At 38.2% G+C, this 19,113-nt stretch overlaps 1 protein-coding gene across 2 annotated transcripts in view; it reads left to right on the forward strand.

Moving 5' to 3' along the window:
* LOC148676670 (uncharacterized) overlaps window positions 1-19,113 on the forward strand; it is a 66,754-nt gene that overhangs the window by 22,459 nt on the left and 25,182 nt on the right. For both annotated transcript variants that reach the window (XR_015928055.1, XM_088610948.1), the window contains exons 3-25: window positions 270-359; window positions 2,457-2,501; window positions 2,995-3,039; window positions 3,969-4,031; window positions 4,674-4,727; window positions 5,979-5,996; window positions 6,584-6,607; window positions 6,948-7,010; window positions 7,241-7,303; window positions 7,405-7,440; window positions 8,072-8,113; window positions 8,567-8,641; window positions 11,924-11,968; window positions 12,143-12,205; window positions 12,658-12,702; window positions 13,497-13,550; window positions 13,648-13,689; window positions 14,813-14,894; window positions 15,300-15,335; window positions 15,438-15,614; window positions 16,626-16,739; window positions 17,246-17,329; window positions 17,995-18,065. Coding sequence is in view for 1 of the 2 variants with exons in the window: in XM_088610948.1 (XP_088467074.1) it covers window positions 270-359; window positions 2,457-2,501; window positions 2,995-3,039; window positions 3,969-4,031; window positions 4,674-4,727; window positions 5,979-5,996; window positions 6,584-6,607; window positions 6,948-7,010; window positions 7,241-7,303; window positions 7,405-7,440; window positions 8,072-8,113; window positions 8,567-8,641; window positions 11,924-11,968; window positions 12,143-12,205; window positions 12,658-12,702; window positions 13,497-13,550; window positions 13,648-13,689; window positions 14,813-14,894; window positions 15,300-15,335; window positions 15,438-15,614; window positions 16,626-16,739; window positions 17,246-17,329; window positions 17,995-18,065 (1,431 nt within the window). In the remaining variant the exon portion in view is untranslated. The remainder of the gene's footprint in view (window positions 1-269; window positions 360-2,456; window positions 2,502-2,994; window positions 3,040-3,968; window positions 4,032-4,673; window positions 4,728-5,978; window positions 5,997-6,583; window positions 6,608-6,947; window positions 7,011-7,240; window positions 7,304-7,404; window positions 7,441-8,071; window positions 8,114-8,566; window positions 8,642-11,923; window positions 11,969-12,142; window positions 12,206-12,657; window positions 12,703-13,496; window positions 13,551-13,647; window positions 13,690-14,812; window positions 14,895-15,299; window positions 15,336-15,437; window positions 15,615-16,625; window positions 16,740-17,245; window positions 17,330-17,994; window positions 18,066-19,113) is intronic.

The following is a 19,113-nucleotide window of genomic DNA, read 5'->3' on the forward strand; positions in this document are numbered from 1 at the left end:
ATTGCACTTAACATTCATGTTACTTTCAATACAAATTTAAAAAATACAAGATTTTTCAAAAGTAAATGCAAATTGCTTGACTAAATAACAGTCAAAAATACTGTTTGGGCATTTCTGTTCCAGTATTTTAGGGGGTACTTTAGGTATATCATGTAGAACTGCTGGTGTATACCATACATTTCACACACTCAATAAGTATATGAAAAAGAAATGGAAGTGTAATTGTTTGGACGATGAGAAATAATACTGTTCACTGTATCTCACTGCAGGGTGCACAAGGTGTTCCAGGTCCACCAGGGCTCCCTGGATTGAAAGGATTTCGGGGTCATGAAGGTCCCCATGGCCCTCCAGGTCCAAAGGTGCCGATTGTCTTAATTCTTCACTCTTTTCATTACTATCTACCTTCTCTTAAGCTCAGTATCTTGAAACAATACAAGACTTATTATGAGCAAGAAAGATACCACTTAGTGCGTGTCCTATAGCTTTTGGTAGAAAAAAGTATATGAATTTGGGATATTCATTAAATGTTTTTGACTTTCTTTTTATTGATTGGTAATTTGAGGCTGTCTGTGACTCATGTGCCTCTTGCATAAACACTAAATCACTTTATTAGTGAGGCACGGGTAAGGAAGCAAATTCACTTGTGAGTCAAGCCTGGTGAAAGTAATAAATGACAAGCATAAGTAAGAATTGATATGCTCCACTTCTCAACACAGCAATACCTTTCTGCCATCAGTTTTGTGGAGGCTGGACTAAGGTCACCTTTGGTGGACTGGCAAGCAGTGGAGCTAAGTCCTCTTCCATGATGAATCAAAGTTTTGTATAATGTATAGTGAGGATGGTGCTTACGTTCAGAAAGATATGCTTACTGTTGTGAACAATAAACCAGTTTTTGGAGATATCCAAGTGTGATGGTCTTGGTAGAAATGTCTAGATGGTCCTGAAGTTCCCTCTTGTCTTCATGAGACACAAACATATGTCATGTCCTAATGCTCCTTGTCTAACAATGTCTTCCTTCAATTGTGAAGATGTGGCATGTAGAGCTTGGAGACTGGAGAGCAGACACATGCTTGTCCAGGCTCATCAAGAGATGATGGAAACAAGCCTTCATGCTATCAGAAATTGGAGACTTTATCTACATTATCTTTATCCACACTCTTAGATAGGCTATACTCAGGGTTTGAAATATTTCACTTCCTCCAGAGATACAAAAACAACAAAAACATATATTATGCTTACACATACACAATTCATATTATTTAATTAGTGCAACATCCAAGATCTATATAGTACATTAAGGTTCCTAGTGGCCTCTAGAAAGGTGCTGTTTTGGAGCTGAGCAGGACTACATTTAGTGCTGTGAAGCCTTCTCAATGAAGGGAGAAGTAAAAAAAAATGGAGGAGATCTACAGTATACACACCTTTTTAGCTTTTTAAAAAGCTTGAAGCAGCTGCCCATCTCTTGATGTCCATGTCTGTATACGAAAGAACATTTTTATGTCCCATTTTTATGGATCTCACTTTTTTTATTGAGTAACCTTATCCCCAAAATGCAGTAGATTTACACACTGAGTAGTGACTGGTGTTAATTCAAAGGTTTCAGGTAAATTCACAATACCTTAGTTTCAATCTCTGTCTCCACAGTACAAATGGGTCATTTGTTTTAAAAAGTCTGTAAAAGTTTTTTTTTCCAATTTTAGTGTGAAACTGGCATGTGGCAACTTATCACTTATGTCCGTGAACCTTTCTTGTTAGTCAATTACTTCATTTGAAATGATACCTGGCATCAAACATCAATCAGTTTGGCAACAGTTTGTTTGTTATTTGCTTTATTCCCTTCAGAAAAATACAACAGTAATACATTTCAGAATAAATCAGATCTTGTCTCAGACAAGATCTTCCTTTAACTGGCAAACACAGTTAATTTATTTGTTCACATATAGATTCATTGAAAAAGGAATGTTTGTCACAAACAGTGATTATACCATCTAGAGAAATCATTACTTCAAGCACAACCATGTGTTAATTCCTGCTTCAGTTTTCAGGTAATTAAAATCTGCCATGGGCAGGACTGCTATCTGAGGTAAAACAGTAATTTCAAAACCAGTTATAGTATGTCAACAAACAAAATCCAGAAAAGAACTGACCTTATTTTGCTGATGTTTTATTTTGTGTGTCTCCATTTTATGGATTTGAGTAAAACATTTAACCTTTTTTTCATAGTTTTCCTGAAATCTAAGATGTTGCTACTGTACATCTCAACTCAGAAGCAAATGCATTCATAGGCATGATCTGTAACACTAAGTCCTGAAGTTCCTGAAGTTAATCTGTTGCTATAACTATTATTGATCTACAGTACGTGTATTAGTGTTTGTTTATGTAATCATACTTTGGGATTTGTTGGAAATGCATTTTGTGCTAATGATGCTTAAAAGTACGTTTTTTTTATTTTACAGGGAGATAAAGGATTTCTAGGGCCACCAGGAATGAAAGGCTCAATGGTGACCAATTTGTTCTTTTCTTCAAAAATGTCAAATTTTAAAATTTGAACAATGGACCGTAAAATTATGACATATTGCTTTTTTCCATTTGCCGCTAATTAATACTCTGTGCTTTGGCATTTTCATCCGCAACTTTACAGACATTGGTTTGTCAATATTTATGAAAACTGTACTCATTGTACAATTTGATATGATTTTATAAAATATATTTATTTAATTTTTTAATCTGAGCATTGAGCCTACATGTTGGCTCTTGTTCTCTTATACTTCTAAGGTGTTCTGTTATGGACAGAATAAAAATACCTTTAGTGTAATTGCAAAATCGTGTCCCTCCTGTTTTCCTGAAGGCTGCTGCCCACCACACTTCAGACAATATTCTGAAAGGGACATAAAGTCAAAGATAAAGTTTCTCATTTAAAATGAATGTTGACAGAGATGAGGTAGTAAATTATGTATATGTAGCAAAATTATTTTCATCTTGTATTCATCTTAGGGCTTCCCTGGAGAACACGGTTTTACAGGTCCCCCTGGCCTTCCTGTAAGTACAGTATTTGTATTTTCTTTTTACACAAGGTCATTAACATTGAATACTGGATTCAAGATAGCGATACTCACATCTACAGGAGGCTCCTGGCCAGTTCATGGACTGGCCTTACAGTATGGATTTGGCCCTGTAGTCTAGAGATCAATGGTTTAAATCTGGGCTTCCCCAATGTCAAGAGTTGACTACAGAAATGAAGAAGTAGTGTACAAATGGTGAAGCACTTTTGGGTTTAGTCGGTTTCCCTTTGCAGCAGAAAATTCTTGTGGTTTCTCAGCTCCAGGTGAAGTTGTTGTGTTCAAAGTGTAGGTTCTATGCAGATGAAAAACATTATTCCTCAACAGCCTAGACATGCCAAGATACCAAAAGGCTGGCCTCCTGGTACAAGAGGTTTGAAGACTTCTGGGAGTCCAGGGGAGTGATGTCAATATAGGGGATTATTCATGCATCGTCTAGTGTTCTCTTCAAGTGGAGGAGGCACTAGTTAATACTAGTCACTGATACGGGTCACTGCACTGTGATTAAATCCACTGTGTCTCAAGAAACTCTAAGTGTCATGGAGAAGCCAGTGAAAAGGCTTCTTCTTGGCAAGATACAGTAGGTCTGAATGCTCTTTGGAGCCTTGAGGAGTTGTGAGTGACACTTGCACATAATACAAACAAGGATGGTGTAAGTTATCTTCTTCTGTCTTGTGTTCTTGTGCTGACCACTAGGGGTCCCAGCCAGCCTTAACATGCTCAAGAACTGGCAGGTCCAAATTTCAGGGGGGGTTGAGGAAGAGGGGCAAAGAGCAGCTCCTGCTTCTGGTCTTTAAAACATAAAATGATCGAATCCATCCACTTTGGTTGGTGTGCACTCTGTAGTTATGGCTTGTCCTGCATAGTTTATAAAGTTAATTCAGCTGAGAACAACGTCTTTCCTTTCAGGGCCTCCCAGGCATTGAGGGTGCAATGGGTCCTCCCGGGTGGCCAGGATGCAACGGACCTAAGGTACAGTACAGTGGTGGACAAACACCAGACATGCAAGGTTGTCCTCTACATCTCTATATCAACAGGACTATACTGATGCCTCATGGAAATTAGGCTGTTGACGAGTATGATTATTACAGTATATATTTTTAAATAAATATTAGGATTATTATGGTATTGTGATTTATCAAAGGGGTAATGTAGCCTTATCCTTCTAAATAATGCTCACATTATAGTCATTGAAAGCGCTGTTGTAGTCTAGTCGCTGGACCGACTTTCACTTCACCACAGTGGTTTAAATATATGAGCGTCGTATGTGCTGTAGCAGCTTTGTCCCTATTTGGAACTGAAATATATCTTTTATATATTTTTTATTATTTTATTTGCATCAAAACTCAACAAGTGCTTTTGGCAGTTGACACTGTTGTTGGTAATTACCTCCTTTTGCAAATAAAGTCTGCATAAGTGAATGCTAGTTAAGCACATTGTCAATAGGATACAATTTGAGCGTCTCTATGCACTAGGAAAAACAAGCTGTGAATTTACTACAGACAACATCTCATGACGTGTTGGAGACAGAATATTCATGCATATACTGTAAAGCTGAAGTAGTATATAGTCATTGCAATCCATTTTGTATGTCATTTTCTTTATCGTCTTTAGGGCGATAGAGGATACGCTGGACTGCCAGGCACGACAGGAAGCAAAGGCCAACGTGTATGTTCTCTTTTTCCGTTTTTCAGCTATTTACACAGTACTGAAAACCAGTTAACATTCAAGCTATTTTCTCACAGTGGGCTCCCTCACCAATTTCCTCCTGGCTGAGAGACAGCTTAATCTTGGCTCTGTCTGGGTGGTATGATGTATCTTCCATTTCTTAATGACACAGCTCTCCAAGCTCTTCACGAACTTCAGTATTTTTGTACCACTCTGATTGGTGCATTTATCCCTGACAAAGATCCTTAGTCTTCATGGTTGAGGGTTTGCTCAAAATTCCCTGCCACTTCAAGGAACCTCACATAAACCAATGTTTTTACTCCCAAATCAAGAGAACCACTAATATTGTACATAGAGGCTACTCAACAAATTCTGTGGATTATGAAGATAATTTTGTACACATTAACTAAGGTTTGCCGCAGCAAAAGGTTTGAATACTTATGCAATCATGACTTTTCCATTTTTTTCATATTATTTACAGTACTTCTTTGTTTTTGTCTTTTGCTGTGAACATGTGAGTAGGTTGGGCAAATGTATTATTTGCTACTTCAATGTGTCTTGACTGCAACCTTTAAAGCAACAAAACATTAAATACTTTTGCAAGGCAATGTTAAACTTGATCATTTTCATGTGAAAACTGTAACAACAATATCAATCTATAAACTACAGTACATGTATGGACTTTAAGGTCTTGAGTCAGTCTTATTCCAAAGTTTCCAATATGGATTTTTCAGTTCTCAGATCATCCTGTTGTTTATGGGCTATTCCAGTACACTGTCCTGGGGGAACCCCCAGGTTTGGAGAGTATGTCAGCCACACAGCTTTGAAACAAAGTGTGCTGTGTAGCTGTGTAGCACTAAAATCACTTAATCATTTGCAGTCTATGCGATCAACCAAAGCTGGTGCAAAAATACAAACAGTCCTAAATGTTCCGTTAGAATAGCACCAAACCTGGATAAGATGCTCTGAGACTAGCATAAAATAAAATGGGCAGTTATTTTCTTGTTGATCCTTCATTTGATCATTTCATCATATACAGGTAATTTACTGTAAACATGCTCTACAGTACATCAGTTTATTTTCAGTGACATTCAGCATGAAGGCAATATCTAATTATAAATCGAAGTATACAACATCTACTGTATATCAGCATTTCCTAATAATTATTTTAAGGCTATTAAGTTCTTTGTTGAAAAGGTCATTTTTCATATCTCCTACAAGAATTTAAAACATACTTTTTTTTTCTTTAAGGGTTCCCCTGGTATGCAGGTATGTTTCTATTTTTTCTACAATGAACAAAAAAAAAACCGAAGCAATACATCAGCTTTTCAGAGATGGTTTTTGAGAGATTTCCAGAATTTTGTACTTTCATTTGTAGAATGTGGAGGTACATTAAGTAGCATCTAGGGGACACTAAAAGACTGAAAGTGTCCTTTATTGGGGTCATTTAGTAAATACTGGATAATTCTTCCTTTGTTTTGTTTTTGTATTCTGTTTATTAACATTACATTGGGCATTCAAACCGACTGGATTGAATACAGTATATACAACAAAAATACACAAGCTTAAACTAAAGTTAAAGTCCATGTCCTTTTGTCAGTTAAGCATCCTGCTTAAAATGTGTTTTCCCAGAATCATGGAAGAATTGAATATTAACACTTTATCCATTTAGGACCAATGTTTTAATCAGTATTCCCTTTTTCTTATTGTCTTTCAACTTTTTCTATTTTTTACCACATATGAAATCTCCCTATTTTGTGATGCACTGTTGTTCAGGGGCTTCCAATACCATATCATTAACGTATCGTACAAGATTTGTATCTCATGATGTGTGTTGTTGTCCTCATTTTCTGTAGGGTATGAAAGGAGATTCAGTACAAGTAAGTTTTTTTTTCAGTTGTCACAGGCATAAAATGTGTGTCTTATTAAATGTTAACATGTTAATGCATTCTCCAACAATGCCTTTTTATTTTGTCATGATTGTTCAGACGTGCTGTGATCAGTGGCCTATTGTGGCTCAAATTTTAAAACACGCATTTGGGGTATTATGGAAATATTGTATCAGATTCCATGAGTGTTTTTTAAACACCTCAGTTTTTCTTTTTTAGTTCAACTTGTAAAAGAAATCAACAAGAATCAAGGAATCAAATGATTTTAAGGATTTGGTTCAATTTTCTGGTAGCGAGCATGTAAGTTGTGTATTCTTGTTTCATTTTTCAGTGTCAATATCCCTGCCAATGTCAGCCGGGTCAGCCAGGACCACCAGGGCCCAAAGGAGGTGATGTAAGTGTGGTCACGCATATGTACTGTCTGTGACAATGTTCTCATTTTATATTGCTGTGGCTTGAATAAGAAGTGGATGCAGTCTAAGAGTGCAGCACCTATCACACATGTGCAGGTAACCTTGACTGAAATCAACACTGAAAATAGGCAGCCCTAATGAACCAGAGTCACAGTGCTACTTTCATAGCCTTTTGGTGTCTGAATTTGACAGACCGAGTCCTGTGTTTCAGGGGTGTCCAGGGCCACCAGGACTTCTGGGGTTTCCTGGTCCACCCGGGCCAGCAGGATTTCTGGTAATTAAACTCATTGATTAGGAAATACCAAGATGTTTAATTAAAACAAGATGGAATGATAAAAAAAAACCAAGTGATAATTTATTTTTGTAAACATCCAGGGATTATGTGGAGATCCGGGTTTGGAAGGTCCAAAGGTAATGTATTGAATTAATATTTATTGGGCTATTTTTTGTTCCAGTTTGGCTTCTGAAGCCGATATTCATTCACACTAAGCTGTCTTTTTCATCTTCAGTCTGCTGCATTGGTTGCATTCATTTGTGCCTTTCCCTGTCTTGTGCAGATAAACTGAATATTTACTGCTGTAACTGATGCAGTGGCTAGCAGTGCTATCTCACAGTGCAGGGTCCCTGGGTTCAATCATTGGAGTGTTATCTGTGTGGAGTTTGTATGTTCTCCCCATTTTCATGTGGGTTGCTCTGGTTTCCTGGTGTGAAAATTGGCCCTGGTCTGAGTGTGTGTGTCTGTCTGCCCTGATATGGACTGGTGGTGTCCTGTCCAGGATGTATCCTGCCAAGATACCGCCTCCCCTGCAACCCTAAATTGAATTGAATGAAGTGGAAAAAAGGGTGCATGATTTGTGTTGTTACTTGTTTGTACAACCTATTTTTGTTCTGTGTTTTCCAAATTTGATATTTTTTATAATTTAGGAATTGCATGAAAAGCACTATATAAATTAAGGATTTTTATTTGTCAGTGTATTTCTGTATTCTATACAACATGTAATTTTTTATAGCATTCATTAATGCTGCTACTTTCCCCCAACAGGGAGTTCAAGGAGTGAATACACAAGGGACTAAAGGACAGAAGGTAAATTGTACAGAAGTTGGCAAATGAGAGCAATAACACTTTCCCTGCAATGGTGTTCAGCCACTTCTAATTGAAACCGGCACACACATCTTCTAATCCCTGTGTTACAAAGCTCTGATCTGGAAGAAGCTGCCAGCCAATATCACAACATCTTTTAAGAAACAGCTTAATGAAGTACTCTTATCATTTATCTACTAATAAACTAATGTATTGTATTAAATAGACCCAATAGTGTTGTTTAATTTACAGACATTCTCATGTTCTTTTGTGTTTGGAACATACCTTAATATACAGTTCAATATATCTGCTGCTGCTGTTAGCATTTCTGTTAAATTGCAGTGCCACCTACTGGCATAAAGTAGATGACTAGATTCTTTGTCAGTGTTAGTTTACTGTATGCACCAATTCGAGAACCTCTTGAAAATCCCCTTACCTGCTTGTGTGTTTTTCTAGGGTCTTCGTGGTCTGCCTGGACTTCCTGGAGAAACAGGAATATTGTTACCTGCACAAAGACCTAAAAACCTAAAGGTTAAAAGTTTTTCTCTGCTCTCTTTGATTTTTCACTGAATCACTTACAATTACTTTCCACATACACTTAAAAATCACGCATCAAAGGACAAGTTAAGTCTTGTCGAATAATTATAAATAGAAAGTAAAACAGAAAATTACAATTCACCCCCTTTGATATGAAACACTTAAATGGGCTGTGTTAATTAAAATAAACAATTGTTTATTTTAATTAATTGCCTGAAGTCCATCTGTGTGCAATTAGCGTGTTTGACATGAGTTCAAGATAGATATACCTATCTCTGGGAAGTCCCACAGTTGATTAGTACAACTCCCAAAAACTTTACCTCATGAAAACAAAGGAATATTCAAAGCAAATCCAGGACAGGGTAATTCAGAAGTACCAATCAGAGGAATTGTTTTAAAAAAATTCCAAGGCATTGTATATCCCCCAAAGCCTTATTTATAATCTATTATAAAGAAATTGAGAAAATATGGCACAACTGTGAATCTGTGCAGAGTAGGGCTGAATAACATTGAGTATCTAGCCTAGATGATGCTGACAATATCACCTCCACCTCCAGTGTTAGATGGTCAAGAAAAATGGTGGCCCTTGTCCCCCATTCCCCATAGGCTTTTATGGCCTGAAAAGGGACCTACCTACCTACAGTATCTAGCCTAGAAGAGCACTACTCATTGAGGCTACAAAGAAACCTATAGCAACTCTGATGGAATTATAGTCTTTCATGGCTGAGGTGGGAGAAACTGTGCATGTGACAACAATTGCCTGAGTGCCTCACAAATCTCACATCAAATCTGGTAGAGACTTATACAAGAAGGCTCATGGCTGTAATTTCTGCCAAAGGTTCCTCTACTAAATATTGACTCAAGGGTGGTGAATACCTATCCAGTCAATTATTATCTGTTTTCTATTTGTAATTATTTTAGGAGGATTTGTAGACTTTTGTGTTTTTTTGACACTATAGAGTATGGGTGACACGATGGTGCAGTCTGGAATCATAACTAAATAACAGTTATGTACAGTAGGTACTTCCAGTTACATTTTAAGTGATAAGTCTAACACATTTGTTTGTCTAATCTTATTTGAGCACTGTATACTGTATGTTCTGAGTATAGAACGTAGAGGTATAACTGCATTATTTAATTCTTTCACTTACTGTATATATCAGTAGCTATCACAGAACAGATTTCTGTGTCTGCGCTCAAACTGATTGTTGAATTTTACCTTCAACAGTCATGTTACAATGTAGGATTGCCTGTGCTCTGGAAGATACTGGGCTTTGCAGGATAGCCATACAGCAGGACTGAGTGCAAAATACATTGCTAAATGCAGTTCAACCACTGAATCTTTAGCAGACAAATCTTCTAAAGGTTCTGTTGCTGACAAAAGTTTGCCTTTTTGGCCGCTGCTACTCAGAATTAGTTCTTCAAAAGAAACATAAAAAGATGATTGGACTTCTTCTGACTGTGTATGATTAGATCACAGGCATTGCAATACCTGAACGGAGCTTCCCTCAGACACTGCAGCCCTCTTAGTGGAAAATTGCCCAACACTCTTTAGAATCACATGGAATTAATGGAAGCATCTGTTACTGGGAATAGACCCCAGGGCAGACCCAGAACACACTGGAGAGATTATATCTCTCAGATTGCCTGGGGACGTCTGGGAGTCCCTCAGGAGGAGCTGGAGAGTGATGCTGGGGAAAGGGAAGTCTGGTCTTCCCTGCTCAGCCTGTTACCGCTGCAACCCTCACCAGGAGTAAGTGGTTAGAAAGTGATGATGATGATCTGTGATTGAGTCTCTACCACTTTCTACCAAACTCAGGGCTCTAGGTTTAGATACAACCCTCTGCAGCTGGATCCTAGACTTCCTCACCAGCAGACTCCAGACTGTCAGGATTGGCAACCTCACCTCCAACACACTCACCCTTAACACCGGTGCCCCTCAAGGCTGTGTGCTCAGCCCACTGCTTTACTCCCTGTTCACCCATGACTGTACTGCCAAGTTCAGCGCAAACACCATCATCAAGTATGCTGACGATACCACAGTCGTGGGCCTGATCACTGACAATGATGAGACTGCCTACAGGGAGGAAATAAAACAACTTGCAGACTGGTGCCGAACCAACAACCTATGTCTCAGCATCAGCAAAACCAAAGAGCTGATTGTTGACTTCAGAAGACAAAGAAAAGTTCACTCCCCCATCTACATAGATGGGTCTGCGGTGGAGATGGTGAATAACTTCAAATTCCTAGGTGTTCACATCTCTAAAGACCTTACATGGACACTAAACACCTGTAGTCTCATCAAGAAGGCACAACAGCGGCTGTACTTCTTGAGAAGGCTGAAGAAAATACACCTACATCCACAGATCCTCACCAACTTCTACAGATGTACGGTGGAGAGCATACTGACCAGCTGCATCACAGTCTGGTACGGCAGCTGCACCGCATCCGACCGTAAGGCACTACAGCGGGTGGTCAAAACTGCCCAACACATCATGGGCAGTGCCTTACCATCCATCCAGGAAATATAAAACACCAGGAGTCTGAAAAAAGCCACCAAAATTATGTCTGACCCCACTCACCCCTACTGTTTATTCCCCTACCATCTGGCAGAAGATTCTGGTCACTCCAGTCGCACACAACTAGTCTCCAAAATAGCTTCTTCCCCAGAGCTGTCAAGTTGGTGATGCCCCCACTCCCTCCCACCATATTATGATCTCTCCTAATGTCTTCCTGTATCCACAATGACAGTACTCCTACACCACTACACACACATGTAAGCCGAAATTGTACTGTCCCCTCGATAGCCCAGTAAAACTGTACCAGTCATAATAATATTTAATATTAATTAACCATACTATTTTTGCACTGTTCCAAGAATTACCTTGCACTGTTTTTGTCCTGTTATATTTTCTCTGTTTGTGGAATTTTGCACAGTTTTGATTACTTGATTACATGTTATTTATGTTATGTTATTACATGTTACTGTTATTGCTATTGTGTTACTGTCTATTGTCTTATCTTCTGTCCTATTTATATACTGCACCTGAGTGACTAATGAGAAACACTTTTCATTATACTATGCACCTGTGTAAGTTTAATGACAACAAAGTTGAATTGAATTGAGTCTCGCACTTGCTTAGGCAATGTGTACTACTTTCTGTAATGTTAACCTTTCATTTAGTACCTCAAGTTGTCATTATTATAGGATGCTATTTATTCTTGTTCTTATTGGTGCTGTTGGTGTCCAATCATTCCTCTGGATTTCCTACTCAGGGGGAGCCGGGTGACAGAGGGGATCCTGGATGTCAAGGTTCCCCTGTAAGCACATATCGCATTCGAGTTGCTACTCATTGATTATATCATTTCATGGATTTTCTGAATAAATGGTGTTCTTATAATGATATCAACTAATACTTTCTAAAATAGTATCAACATATTATTTCATGTTTTCTGATTTGTCCATAAGCACTTTCGATTTCTTTCTTTTTACAGGGAGATCGTGGGTGTGTGGGTCCCAGGGGTGAGAAGGGAGACCGAGGAAATCCTGGATCTGAGGTACAATTGATAGTACCCAGCTCAGCATAGACTCACTCCCAATGAGCAGCTCTGTCCCTGTTTACACCATACTCAGTGTGTGGCTCATGGTTTTGTTGTCAGAACAGACTCATGTTTTAGTCAGTCATGTCTTAAACATAAATATTTTAAAATATCCCAAGAAAAGAGAACATATGTTTTTGACTTTGCATCACAGTCATGATGCATGAACTTACCTGTTTTTTATAACATTATAATGTTGTTGCATTATTGCCTGTTCTGATCTGTAGGATCACTAGAAGCTCAATAGTCCCTAATAAATAAAACCACAGACGTATAGATATTAATCATTGATTTGTTAGTCAAGCTCTGCTCTGAACTGTAATGAAACTGTTGCAGAGTTTTCTTTAATCATGTTATACTGTAGATCCACGCTATAGAGAGATTTTTGTTGATGGATATTTTCTTTTCAGGGGAAGCTTGGAAAAGAGGGAGACATTGGTATCCCAGGCCAAATGGTAACCATATATCCTTCAAGTTTTTTTAATGAAAAATACCATTGCAGTATTTGTTTAAGTTTCCTGTGCACTCCTCTCTGTGCCATGGCCAGGGCTTTGTTCTTGGCTAAGTGGTATTGAGGAAACCTTTTCTCACTGGTATGTTTCTAATATCATCAGATTCACCTGCCACATCTAGAAACTGACTGGCAGGTGGCACTCAGTCGTTTTATAATAATACAACCAACATCCCCCACAATCGTGATAATAAAAGGCATAATGCTTACAGTCGTTGTTCCAACTGGAACTAAAGCAATGGAAAATGTCACCTATTTTCTTTCCTCTCTGACTGTATGTTTTTGATTTGTCCATAAGAGTTTCAGCCTTTCTAAAAAATGTCTAAATTGCTAAAAAAAAATAGAAGAAAAATAGAATTGATAGGTGTAACTCCTGGATCTGACACTCTCCTGTCTCTTTTTAATGTCATTATAATCAACCACTTAATTATGCTTATCACATCCTTATGTGTGTCTGGAAAGTGTGTGTGGGGCTGTGTGGCATATACTGTAGCTTGTTTGCCTACCTGTGATTCTTGCCTAGCAGCTGTGAACTGTTCGGTTTGTTGTATAGAACATAAAAGGCATTTTCTGATCTACTATAGCTACTGTACAACACTGTTGCCTACTAGAGGTGGGTACATTGCATGTCTTCTGGCCAGATAAGGCCATTAAGCTCCTTGATAGCCAATAAATCAAAGCTAATTATATTAGAGCTAATGAATTGTGTTTAGTAGTATCATGTCTTGTCTTTTCTAGGGATTAAAAGGTGATCTGGGTTTTGAAGGACCTCCTGGGGATCCTGGCCAAAAAGTAAATTTTTCTATTGATTTTTTTTTATTGTCATTGCTTTATTAACTCAATCCCTGAATTGTACTTGGTTTTATAATCCAACTTGAATTCCTTTTAGGGTGAAAAAGGTGATTATGGCCCTCCTGGTCTGCCTGGTAAAGTGAGTAGGCTTTTTTATAACATCCGTGTAAAAATACAGCATATATTCAGCACTTCAAGCATCTGTATAAAAAGGGAGAAAATGAATGTACAGTACAGTAAGTGCTGTCCAACTGTAGCTAACATACAGTAGTCATATAGTATTAATTTGTATTAAATATCCATTATGTTTTTGAAGGTGTGTGTATTGTCTTTCTGGTTGTATTTTAGCTGCATTCTTATTTGAAGGTCTGTTTGTGAAGCTTATAACACATCTGTATGGATAAAATATTTTATCTAGCAGAGGTCTCCTGAAAACACAATATATACAGTATAAAACATGCTATATTTTTCTTACACACTGAAAGATGCTGTCGTAAATGTTTGTTCGATGCACTGAAGGGTTAAAGAGTAAAGGTCTGTTGGCTGTTATGTTATTTGTAGTAACCTCTGGTTGTAGCATACTGTGCTACAACATCTTTCTCTCATGTATTATACTGTATTTTTTAATAGAACTGTCATCATTTCATTTATGCTCGGGGAATAGGGGAAAGGACTGGGACTGCATTTCTGAACATTTTAAACCTAGACATTTTAACTTTCAGATTTGCCTTCTCAGTGACATAAGCACAGACAAATAAATAAATACAGTGCCAGATTTACATGATATTGCAAGATTATGTTTTATGTCAAGGGTTGTTCAATTAAGTTTGTGTAAAATCAGTCCTTAATTTTTTTATTGCCGCAACACTTAATTCATAATTAGTAATTGTGCGTTTGTATTGCAATGAAATGAATTGGAACAATGATGTTGTAATGTGATAGTAAACACTGCCCTCTCTTCCTTGCAAATACATTATAATAGTTACATGCCAACAAACAAAAGAAGTGCACTAACTGAGGATCATCTTGTATTTGGTCCTTCGGGATTAGATTGAATTGGTACTAGTTAGTTCCAACAGCAAAAAACGTAATTTTTCCACAGACTTTGAATAATCTAAACTGATCGGAGTGATCAGGGGAGATGATATAATCTATCAACCAACTATTTAGGCACTGAATTTAGGCATATGAAGGCACTGTCCTCCTTATGTGCAAGCAAGAAGTTCTTAACCACATACCTGATTCTGCTTTTCACGGAAAAGTTCATCCAAAATGGCTTCCCTGAGCAAGGTGACCGTGGTGATCCAGGCCGTCCCGGTCTGAAAGGGGATCCTGGCTCTAGAGGTAAAGATCTACTGTAAAAGCTCAAGATTAAAAGTACAAAAAGGGCATGGATTTACACATGGAACGATGACTTAAACAAAAAGACCAGTAGCAAATTAAAGCAGCAGGGAAGGTTTTGCAAAAAAGCTTTTGACATAGAGACTTACACAGACATCTGCAAATTCCACTCCAAAGGCATCTAACCCAGGACTCCAGAGCTGGGAGGTACGGTGGGAGTGATATTCCATCATGCTCCCTGTTAATTAGTTTCGCTCTGGAGATTTCTGAAATAACTTTTGTCTTATCATTGTGACTTATATTTGTGATCTTATATTTTAGCCCTACATTTTTCTTATTTTTAGCAAAAAAAGCAAAGATCTAATGTAAATACAACATTAAAAAAACACATTATATTGTGTTTTGCAGGACATGTAGGGTTTCCTGGGCCCCCGGGACCACAAGGTAAACGCTGTCATTGACTGAAATGTCACACATTTCCTTCACAAAAGCTTAGCTGTTACAAATAGATCGACAGACTGACACAGACCTTTTCTGCTGTTTCAGGGCCCTCAGAACCAGGTCTACAAGGGCCACCTGGACCCCATGGCTTGAAAGGTGCCAAAGGAGACAATGGTGATGCAGGGTCCCCGGTCTTGGGTCCTCCTGGTCCTGATGGGCCCCAAGGACCTGAAGGCCCTCCAGGTGACCCAGGACCTCCACCGTATCATCACAAGTGTCTAGGTAATTGCTCACCTACACTCATTTTAAACACAGCAAGATAATTATAAATCAATCATAGGAATGATCAGTCCAAAGTAGAGGAAATGGTCCAGCAGGCGGTATGTCATATGATTACTTAGGACTGTAAAGTTATAGATGTGACCTTAAATTGGCAGAGGTTTGATCTGCAACCCAGTAAATAGTGGTGGCAGTGATAATATTTTTAGTAAAGTACTGTAAAAGGGAAGCTGTTACACAAATGTCTGTGTTGGTTTCATCCACTAGAGGGCGATATCAGAACCTAGGAGAGAGAATTGGTGCAGACATTTGCATAAGGTTTTAGGAATCCAATGCAGCTGGTTTCAGTTAAGAGTTCTCTTTAAATCTAACCTATGGGGGTAACCAGTAGGACTGTACCTCATAGAAAAATCAGAAAAATGCAACATGCGATAAACGGTTAACATAATAAAACCTATAGAAATGCAAGATGAACCAATTATGTTTTAAGGGGAGATTAAAAACAGGTCAATCTGTTAGGGAAGGGTGGTCCACAGCCTTGGAACGCAGAAGGCTACAGTACAGTTTACAGGCCTGCGAATGGGACCAGCAGGAGAGCATCACTAGAGTACCAGAAAGTGGAGCTAGAGTTATATCAGGATATCAGAAGCGTAGGATAAAGAGCTTTCCTTTCATTAAGAGCGGTATCTATATGTAAATTCAACAAGCCAGTACAAGGATTTGAAAACAGAGCTTGTTTGGTTGGTAGAACGAGACCTAGTCAGTACTCAAGCAACTGTTTTTTATTTGGGGATTTTATAAGGTATTTTGTGCCCAATGTGCAAGTAGGGGGATTGCAGTAGTTGAAACTTCATTTCATGTAGAACTGGGTTCATGGCAGAGTGTGATCCCTGATTTTCAAGGAGCAGCCATAGGTAAGGATGATTCATTTGCTGTACACTGGCTCCCACGATAGATGTCCTTTTATTTCTCCTTAAATCCGGGTCCTGTTTTAAGATATTCTTCCTCTTTCAGTCAGTGCTAGGCAGGGTTCAGATGGACTTCAGGTGCCACGAGGTCAGACAGGACATCCAGGAAATCCCGGAATCGTTGGAGATCCTGGAGCAGAAGGGGAACCTGGTCTCCCAGGTTTGGTTTGCTTTAATAGTAAATTACCTACTACACAGAGAAGTAGGGGCACATATGATATGGTTTACAGAGAATAAGGATAATTGGCATTTAATTTGTGGGCAGGAAAGTGGTTATCTTTACTGCCTCACAGCATCAAATGGGGATGGGATCAATTGGGAACAATTCCAGACCTGGGGTGCTGTCTGTGTGGAGTTTGTATCTTCTCCCCATGTTTGCAAGGTTTTTCTCCCACTGTTCAAAGACATAGTGGTAGGTTGATTGGCTTCTGGGAAGGTTGCCCCTGCTGTGTCTGTGTTTGTGCCCAGCGATGGACTTGTGTCCAGTCCAGGGTGTATTCTGCCTCGAGTGAAAATTGGAAGAAGTGGTTAGAAAATGGATGGATATTTAATCTGTAACAACACCAAACCAAATGAGAATATGTTGTGTCAAATGCCTGATAGTCTTAGAAAAACACTCGTGGATTTCAGTTTTCTGAAATTGTATCACTGTTTTTTTTTCCCCAGGTGAAAAGGGAAACACATGCATGTTTTGTGATATCTCACCCAGCCCAGGTATTCCAGGTCTAAGGGGATTTCCTGGACCTCAAGGTGAAGGGCTGATTTTAAAATCTATAATTATACTGTAATTTGAATTTTCAGGCTCAAATGTGATCATATTCTAATCAAAATGTGAATACAAATTTGTTATGTACTGTACAAGGACCCTACATAAATACAATCTGATGTACTGTACTATAAAAGCTCAGGCCACAAACTCAAAAGATAAGGTGAAAAGGTGATTGAGGGAACACAATTTTAATACAAAAGAAGCAAGACACTTGTTGAATAATAAAACATTTTGCCACACTTCGAGTGAGAACTCTAGTCAAAGCCATTAGCAGTTCAATAAATGTTACAATTTAAGGACTTTTCAATTAAAATCTCAACATAAAAATGCACCACATCTGATAACCTTTGTAAACTACATACTGTAGCTTCCCCAATGATTATTACCCACATCTTTAAAGATTCAACCCTGAGTTGTCAAGTCTCAGAAGCAAACCAGGGCTGGGCCTGTTCAATACTATAAATGGAGATTTCCTAAGAAAGCCAACTAGCTGCTGTAAATGATATTGGTGGTCCAGTAGCTGTCAAGCACTGTTGCTTAAGACAACAAATATACTATACCTTACCTTGTATACCTGCTATAAATGGCATTTCTATAATGATTATAGATTATTAAAGGCCATAACTGAGCTGTCCTCTTATACCAGGAAAACAAGGCAAGCCAGGGCCTAAAGGCACAAAGGGTTTACCAGGAACAGCAGGTCCTCAAGGACCCCAGGTAAAGTTACTAACTGTACTAATTGTTAAATTAAATGTACTAAAATAAGTTTAAAAGCATTTAGAGCACAATGTCTTCACGTGGGTTTTACAAGGAAATTATAAATTTTAAAACCTTGTAATAAACAGGCTTCTAAAATATTACAAGTAGCAATGATTCTTCATTTATTGTGACTGCCTTTACAGGCTGAGCCCTTCGTAAGAAATTTTCTATGTAGAAGTTTTTCCGAATTTTTATCTTTTTGAATTATGTCTTATCATAGCTCTGCAGGTACCGTAGCTGTTTCAAAGTGCATTGCTATGTGGTATACTGTACTTGTCAGTGTGACTTTGGTGTTTATACTTTATAAATGATCAGTCACAGAATAGATAAGGATCGCTGATTTAAAGTTCAGGTTTTTATGCTTAAAATTGTATTGTTATATTGGATTGTTTATATACAATACAAAGCTTTAAAGCTAGATGTTTTGAACCCTTACCCTTTCACTCCTGATTAAGTTTACCCAGAAGTAAAAACATTATTTGAACACTCCAGGATCTCTCTATCTATTAATTTAATTGATTCTTTTAAACTGGTGCATGACAGTGTTAAAAAAGACATGTTTGGATCTGACCTGTTCTTTCAAATTTCTGTTGTCTAGCCAAATTAAGCTATTTTGATCTGTTAACCCTGTGGCTATAGTAGGCCAGCAGTGTGAATACTGTATGTTTTTCTCAGATGTAAGAATGATCAGGTACAGGTTTATGCCATGCTGAAAGGAAAAGAAATGAGACACAATGTCGAAGAAGGCTGTGGAACCTTCTTCAGGTGAGCTTCTCCACATGACACCCGAAGAAGTCCCTCCTTTTTTGTTCTTTCATCATGGAACAAACCTTTACCTTTTCCTGAAGCGTACGCATGATGACCCAGCCACCTATTTGAAGTTAACTAAAGAATTATGAAAAGATGCACTGTTTTGTGATTTTTTTAAACAAATTTTGTTCTGCATACCTTGCATTGGTGTATAAGGGTAGGGTCACATCCAGGATTTGAACCTGCAACCTCACAG

The sequence above is a fragment of the Lepisosteus platostomus genome, chromosome 2, assembly GCF_059453375.1.
Source record: "Lepisosteus platostomus isolate fLepPlt1 chromosome 2, fLepPlt1.hap1, whole genome shotgun sequence".
NCBI classification, from domain to species: Eukaryota; Metazoa; Chordata; class Actinopteri; order Semionotiformes; family Lepisosteidae; genus Lepisosteus; species Lepisosteus platostomus.